Source organism: Austrofundulus limnaeus, unplaced genomic scaffold (assembly GCF_001266775.1).
Source record: "Austrofundulus limnaeus strain Quisiro unplaced genomic scaffold, Austrofundulus_limnaeus-1.0 Scaffold114, whole genome shotgun sequence".
NCBI classification, from domain to species: domain Eukaryota; kingdom Metazoa; phylum Chordata; class Actinopteri; order Cyprinodontiformes; family Rivulidae; genus Austrofundulus; species Austrofundulus limnaeus.
In genome coordinates, this window is record NW_013952516.1 from 1,225,950 (window position 1) to 1,233,456 (window position 7,507).

At 40.3% G+C, this 7,507-nt stretch overlaps 3 protein-coding genes across 3 annotated transcripts in view; 2 read left to right on the top strand and 1 right to left on the bottom strand.

Moving 5' to 3' along the window:
• si:ch211-166a6.5 (clustered mitochondria protein homolog) overlaps positions 1 to 2,614 on the top strand; it is a 15,855-nt gene extending 13,241 nt beyond the window's left edge. Inside the window, exons 22-28 of the mRNA XM_014014426.1 lie at positions 337 to 417; positions 498 to 623; positions 722 to 831; positions 1,030 to 1,123; positions 1,209 to 1,334; positions 1,423 to 1,496; positions 1,919 to 2,614. Of these exons, the coding sequence (XP_013869880.1) occupies positions 337 to 417; positions 498 to 623; positions 722 to 831; positions 1,030 to 1,123; positions 1,209 to 1,334; positions 1,423 to 1,496; positions 1,919 to 2,390 (1,083 nt within the window). The 3' untranslated portion in view covers positions 2,391 to 2,614. The remainder of the gene's footprint in view (positions 1 to 336; positions 418 to 497; positions 624 to 721; positions 832 to 1,029; positions 1,124 to 1,208; positions 1,335 to 1,422; positions 1,497 to 1,918) is intronic.
• An 882-nt stretch (positions 2,615 to 3,496) lies between these two features.
• Positions 3,497 to 5,105, bottom strand: srrd (SRR1 domain containing). Its single transcript, XM_014014431.1, has 6 exons — positions 4,826 to 5,105; positions 4,690 to 4,730; positions 4,403 to 4,590; positions 4,223 to 4,321; positions 3,903 to 4,054; positions 3,497 to 3,826 (listed from the first exon to the last, which is right to left on the bottom strand). The coding sequence occupies exons 1-6, from the start codon at positions 4,975 to 4,977 to the stop codon at positions 3,559 to 3,561; spliced, it is 900 nt and encodes a 299-aa protein (XP_013869885.1). The 5' UTR covers positions 4,978 to 5,105; the 3' UTR covers positions 3,497 to 3,558.
• A 190-nt stretch (positions 5,106 to 5,295) lies between these two features.
• The window catches only part of tfip11 (tuftelin interacting protein 11), a 6,203-nt gene continuing 3,991 nt past the window's right edge, over positions 5,296 to 7,507 (top strand). Inside the window, exons 1-6 of the mRNA XM_014014430.1 lie at positions 5,296 to 5,412; positions 5,817 to 6,024; positions 6,115 to 6,286; positions 6,362 to 6,518; positions 6,640 to 6,767; positions 6,887 to 7,048. Coding sequence (XP_013869884.1) covers positions 5,819 to 6,024; positions 6,115 to 6,286; positions 6,362 to 6,518; positions 6,640 to 6,767; positions 6,887 to 7,048 — 825 coding nt within the window. The 5' untranslated portion in view covers positions 5,296 to 5,412; positions 5,817 to 5,818. The remainder of the gene's footprint in view (positions 5,413 to 5,816; positions 6,025 to 6,114; positions 6,287 to 6,361; positions 6,519 to 6,639; positions 6,768 to 6,886; positions 7,049 to 7,507) is intronic.

Genomic DNA, 7,507 nt, shown 5'->3' on the forward strand with positions numbered 1-7,507 from the left:
CGCTATAATGTCTGCTTTATAGCGACCAAATAGCTGTTGGTTAGTTAACTCGCAGGAACATCACAAGATTGAGGATGGCATTAAAATCAAAATATGTTTATTCAAACTATAAAAAACTAATAATAGAACTAATAAAAACTAAGCATTAAAATGCTATAATAACTAATAAAACTAGCAAATCTACTGTAAAAACTAATTAAAACTAACTGAATTAAAAGAAAAATGTCACAATGAAATAAAATTTAATTATATTGAAAAACCCAAAACTATTATAACCTTGCACATTAAGACAATAATTGTTCATGATCCGTTTGCCTGTTTTTAATTGTCATTCAGGCTCGCAGTGTGCAGCTGAAAACAGTGGTCATCAGCGAGAGGGTGCTCGGCTTTGACCATCCCAACACTATTCAGCAATATGTGAGTGCAGCTGCACGTTTACACTCCTACACCTCTATCCATTTGTCACAGTGTGATAAAGATGACGATGTTCTCTGAAGGCCCTCCTGGCAGTGTACGCGTACGCCGGAGGGGAGACGGCCCTGGCTCAGAAGTGTCTTCTCAGAGCTCGCCTGCTGATGCTAACRGTCCACGGAGAAGACCACCCGTACACTGCGACACTCGATGTGGGTTACAGAAACTAAATGAAAAGACATTCACCACATGCTTGTATGAAACCTTTAATAAAAGAAATCATTGTTGACTTTGTGGTATTTACTTGCAGAGCTGTCTTGGACTGGTGCTGCCTGAAGATCTGACAGGACAGTTCCTGAAGAACGCCCTAAAACTCAACACTTCCTTCTTCGGACCTGCAGATCTACATACCGCCCTCAGGTAAGCTCTCACCTACCTGTCATCATCGGTCATCAAAAGGGAAGGGATAATATTTTTTCCTACATGTGCGTTTGTGTGTCTCTTAGCAACATATCTCCTGACCCACTGGACAGATTTTAATTAGGCTTTCAGAAAATAAATACTACATCGAGACGGCCCAAATCACTGCTGTTTCTCTTGGTTCGTTTTTCCMCGCAGTCAGCACCTGTTGTCCCAGTGGATGTGCAGTAGGAGCGAYTACAGAGGAGCCATGACACACGAGAAAGAGGCTCTGTCTGCTTTCACCTCACTGGTTTGTAGCCGTGTTGGGACTGAGCGAGTGCGTGTTGTGGGCTGGCTGTGTGAGCATGTCATCTTATGGCTATTTTGTCTTTTAGTTTGGGGAGGATCACCCTCAGACACGCTGCAGCAAAGAGTTCCTGAGCACCATAACCAAGCAGGCGGTGAAAGTAGAGCGCACTCTCAGACAGGCAGGAGCTGAGTGCACCGAGCAAATGGTAGAGGTACGGATCGGAGCTGGTGTGCATATGGTTTCACACAAAAAAAAAAAAATAAATAGAAGTTTTACACTGCCATCTTCTCTGTTCTCAGTGTCTAAGCCCAACATCTGACACCATTCTGGAGCAGCTGGTTCTGGTGACAGGGATCAGGAGGATTACAAAAAGGTAAATATTTTTACTGCAATACTTACTGTGTATTCATAGGCTGGAAAATATGATCAAAATGACTTTAAACACACATTTAACAGAAAGTAAAACAACATTGCAAATATGCAAATTAGATAGTAAGATTTGAGAAAGTATCTGCTAATTCTGAATTTGATGCCGAAATAAAAGGAAACATCACAATTAACTAGGTTAAATGGCAACAAGTCAGTACTTGATTTAGGAGTATTTAACCCAGATCTTCTAAAAGGTAATAATAGTGCTCAAGGACTATGTATGTTTTAGGATGAGATTATAAAACTCTGTACTGACTGAAAATATTGTATCCTATAACTAATATGCACTTACTGAGAACGTTTTTGCCTTTACAATAAAAAAAACCTGTTATAAGATCCCCATCATGGCTCTAATTATTTTCCCAGCGACAGGCTCCAGGAGTACAAACAGAAACACTTGGAGCGAAAGCTTGCGGCAGCCAGAGAACTGGGAATCAAACTTCCATTCGAGCTTCCTGCCTCAGATGTGGGGTGTGGCAAGGAAGCCGCGGATGGAGGAAACAAGGCCGAGGAGAAGCACAGCGGGAGCCAACAGGAGCAGCGGGAGGAAGACGGGTCGACTCAGAGTGCTGGAAGCGTGTTAGCTAACGGTCACGTGGCAGAGCCAGAGAAAGCTGATGAGAGCAGGGACAGAAAAGGGACAGGTGCCGGTCAGATAAAGTCTGACCCGCAGGAGACAAATGGAGACGTGGACGTCTTGGCGAGCCCTTCGGCCCTTAAAAGTCCACTGACCTGGGCGGATGTGGTTTCGAAGCCAAGCACAGGCACAGGAAGCAAAGCAGCAAACGGAGTAGACAGTGTCGCTGCCAACGGTGCAGCTGAGGAGTCAAAACACTGAGCACAATGGCTTGTGAACAAGTTTTTCTAAAGTCTCTGCTGTAAGATTAAACTCTCCCAGGATTTTAAAAGTGATCCTAAGAACAGAGACAGCATTAAGAAACAGGATGAGTATTACTTTATGTTGTAATGTTTTGCTGTCACATATACTGTGAGAAGGCTGTGTTGTTTTGCCTTTTTTTCCCCCCTTTTCCAACAATAAACTTTTTACTTTGCTGTATTAAACATTTGTTCTCTTCTTTTTAAAGGGGCAATATTATGTGTTTCTCAGGCATACATTTAAATACTATACCATAATAAAGTACAGCGGGTAAAATAAGTATTGAACACGTCAACATTTTTCTCAGTAAATATATTACTAGAGGTGCTAATGATGCTATGATGCAGTTTCCTTGGCATCTGAAAATACATTTTCTCAAAGGTATTTTTAATCTGAAAAAAGACCTTCATTGAGTGATAACTAATGTTAGGAGCTCAGCAGACAGTTTCAGTTTCAGTTTCACCCGTTGTTTGAGAGCCTGCAGGAGTCATGGGTGGGGTATGTGGGGGGTGGGGGGGCTCTGCCATGAGGAAGTTCGACTTAAAGACACATCCCAGGGGCTTTTCTGGTCCCCACCCTGTCGTTTTGCTCCTCAGCATGGCTGTCTAAAAATGCTGCAGGATTTCTCAAACATGCATGAATGAGTCAAAGCAAGGCTTTGGGCATGTTTTCTATGAGTATAACATTATAACATGATATAAAACTGAAAAAAGTTGACTTTACATGATCCTGCCCCTTTAACAACTGTATTATTGTTGCTAGACTTTTACTTAAAACACAGCAAACATGAATGTAAACATGACATGTAAAATATAAATCTAGTTAAGCATGCACAATCAACTTTTTGAGCTTTAAATTGTGTTGTAATGTCATTCCCTCATCAAAAACATACCCAGAATGTTGTTTTGACTCATTCATGCTTGTCTGAGAAATCCTTGAATCTCCTGTGGAAGCCAAGTGGAGCTGCCTAAACACTTGCTGCTACAAAGCACCGCCTATTTACACAAAGCTCCTCCCTGGAGCTCAGTCACTTACCATGGTAGTGGCTCAGAAAGACAAAGTTCTGATTCATGGGGTAGTTCATTTATTTAAAAATATTTTTAAAAATATAGTTTTAAAAAGTCCACAGTTATCTATCATCAGTTTCAGGATTTTCTGAGTAAGATGTTTGCTTCAGGATAATTTCCAAATCTGAGCAGTGTAAGTACTGAGGCTCGAGCTGCTCGGCCCAAAAGGACTGTGGGAGTCTGTTCAAGGTGTCAGAGGGAAAAGTGATGACCGCTGTGTCGCTGAAGACATCTATCAGATGGGAAGGACACGGCAGCAGTCTCTCCTCGCACAAGCCTACAGCCTTACTGATGTAGTTGTAGTCCCGCTTCAGCTCCCTCTCAATGGTCCTGCAACAGACAACATTGCATTGTCCCTCATTTACGCGCTAAAACATCATTTCCATCATGCATGCCTTCTACAAACCTCTCCCTCATGCCGCTGAAGCTGTTCCCGATGATTACCATCAGAGACAAACACTGTGTGCTCCAGTTCTTCCACAGAAGGTTGTTGTACAGGGCTTTCCCACAGTGCATTAGATAAAACAGGGTGGGCTTCGTGGCTTGACGCTTCCCCTCCTGTAGAAAACAGAAAAACAGGATAGAGGAAGTGCTCTAAAAATAATGGTATAATTACAATCTGTAGTTTAATTTGTGAAATGCTGGCAACTACTTGTATTTTTTACACCTAACAGCATTATCCATTTTGTCTGACAGAATAAAACAGACAAGTTATGATCAGCTGACCTCATTTTCTGTGAGTACAGTCAAGCCCAGCTCTTTCAAAATGTCCCTCTCAGCAGAGGAGAATGCAGGATCATAAACAGAGCAGTCCTGCACTGGGATCTACAGGGAAAAGAAGCAATAACTTTTGTTAAACAGTCTCATAAAACTTAGTTGTAACAACAAATGAGTCTATCCTCTGACCTGTACAGCATCCAGAAGCAGCAGCAACATGGCAAGCTGGTACCGAGCTGAGACASAAGAAGAGAAAGATCCAAGGCCATAACACACGCACTCCAGCTGCTGACAGTGTGTGTCTTCTGGGTTTTTCTCCAGACGCTCCCTGGTGTCATTGTTCTCTGGAGGTCCTGATGCTGCCAGGAGCAGCTGCTCTGAAGATGACATTATCAGTTAGATCTGCAAGCTACATCATGTATGAATCAAATGAAAAATCCGTAAGCAGTTTAGTTTTAGTCGTGCAACATACTCACTTTTCCACTGTAACCAAAAATCCTCGCATCTTAATTCAGACCTAAGAAAACAAAATATTAGCTGGGTCAAACGCTTTATGGACAAACATGGATGAAAACAGAATTTGTATCAAGGATGTAATTAAATAAGTTTTACACTGTGTCTCTGATTCTTTTGATAAGTTTCCCGACATCCAGATGCTCCTCCTGCTGGAAGAATGGTGCTGAAGGAACTTGAGACGTTTTAAACTTCCTCGGTGCACMTTTTCGTCGTCGCGCTACCTGCCATTCCTCTGTGATGTCCGACATTTATGAAAATTATCAAGATGTTAAAAAGAAAAGTCATAAAATTCCTTATCTTATATCAGAAGTTTGCATTTTAGGAGATGTAAGCTACTGACACGCGAAAACATATGGGACAGGTTTAAATGCAACACACAGTACTTCTTCCGGTGTTTTAACTCGTGTTTTCGATTAAAATGTTTTCTGTGTTTATAAATTCTTAGATATGGTCAAAATATTGTTTTGTAAATAAATTTACAGATAAATTAATAATTGAACGATCTTATGAATGCATAATTGGCGTTATAAGTTTCCCTTGAAGTTCCAACGCTGGGGACATATTTTGATGTAACGCCACTCAACCGGAAGTAGTTTGTTGAACGTTTCACCAAAAGAAATTTCACGTTAGAGTTTCGTCTAATTGCCAATTGATCTCTAACGAAGATAAGAACACTTATTTTGGTAAGTCAACTAAATATATATATGTATACATATTCCTGGTTTCCAGCACGTAAACGATGTAATGTATCTTTTATATTTTATGTCACGATGTTCRCTTTTGCTAACTGTGTTAGCCTCAGCTACGTACGTTTTATTCGGTGTTTTATTTTCCAACCCTTCCCTAACTAAAGATCCTTTTAATACTACTTAACTTGTTGTTTTGTCTTTTATTTCAAATTAGTTTAATAATATTTAAAAAACTAACTATTGTTGACTTCCCAGATCAGGCTATAATGATATACGATGCTAGATATTTAAAAAAAATCTTTGATGCAGAACTTTAAGTCTAAATGTATGCATCTCATAAATGAAATTATTTAAGTCATGACACTGTCATAATGATATGCTTTATTTTTATTTTACAGTGATGTCAATGTCCCACCTTTATGGGCGGAGGGAGGAGGAAGAAGAAGGTGTGGAGGTGGAGAGCTTTGAGGTGACAGACTGGGATCTGGCCAACGAGTTCAACCCAGAGCGTCACAGATTTAGGCAGACCAAGGAGCAGGCAACTTATGGCATCTGGGCCGAGAGGGATTCGGATGAAGATGAGAGGCCCAGCTTTGGTGGCAAGAAGTAAAGCATGATTTGTTTTTGTCTAAAAATCCATTTCTAACCTTAACCAACAAAAGATCATGCTAAATGTTTGCAATTTTCTTTTGCTAGATCGAAAGACTTCACTGTTCCAGTCAGCTTTGTGAGTGCTGGTTTGCGTAAAACTGCAGCTGAGGAGAAACAGCAGGAAAAAGAAATTGGCTCCGATGACTCTGATAATGATGATTCTGCTGCACCTCCTCCTCCTCCTTCACGCGTGACTGCACCCAAGAAACTCCAAATGGTAATTTTGTTTGCACGCACACGAAAAATAATCAAAACAATAGTATGACACATCAGTAACATGATGTTTTGATAGGGTAATTTCCGTGGGCATCAGTCCCAGAGGTTTGCTGGAGGGATACAGTCTGGTCAAGGTATCGGCAACTGGGAGAAACACACAAAGGGGATTGGACAGAAACTTCTGCAGAAAATGGGCTACCAACCTGGAAAAGGCCTGGGCAAGAATGCTCAAGGTGGGAACAAAAGATATAGATAGCTTATTTGTTTATTTATTTTAGAAATTTTGTTTAATAGTTTGCATTTTAAGAGGAATCTAATGGAGTTGAAACACTTTGCTATGATTCACTGCTACAGGTATCATAAACCCAATTGAGGCAAAGGTTCGTAAAGGTAAAGGAGCAGTCGGTGCTTATGGCAATGAGCGAACACAACAGAGTCTTCAGGACTTTCCTGTGGTTGATTCAGATGAAGAAGAAGAAAAGGTAAAGTGCAGATAAAATTATCTTTGGCTCTTTTTTATATTTTTGGTCGATTTTACAGATCAAATGACTATTTGAAGATACGTATAAAGACATCATTTTTAAAAACTGTCTTGGTGCAGGAATTTCAGAAGGAGCTCGGCCAGTGGCGTAAAGATCCAACTGGTTCTGGAGTAAAGAAGAAACCTAAGTATTCCTACAAAACTGTGGACGAGCTGAAGGCTAAAGGTAAAATGGCTAATCGAAGCACAGCGGTATCTGCAGGAGAGCTGGCACAGGTCAAGGTATGCTTAAAATTTATTCGGAAGGTATAATGTTGAAACGTTAGTGTTTTTATTGAGCTTCAGCAATTTACGTAAGTTTTAGTTAGCATACACATAATTCTTGTTGCAGAAAATAGCAACTTTTTTGGGCATCACAGAGTTAACCRAATTTCAACCCACTCTGATTTGTATATTCATTAATGCATCTGTCTGTTTATAACCTTAAATCTAGTTGAAAAAAACACTGGTTGGACTCATGCATTAATATTTGATCCTGGATAGCAGCAGCAGAAACTATGTGACAGTGTACAAATGCTGCTGATTCATTTGGGATATTTTACTACAACAGGATATTCATACATGTGTTTATTTGCTGAACAGAGCAAATAAACTAAAATTAGGGCCCAAATTATGAGTATAATGAGCTTTTGGCAACCATTATACCACTGCTATCAATTCAGAATTATACATGTACTATAT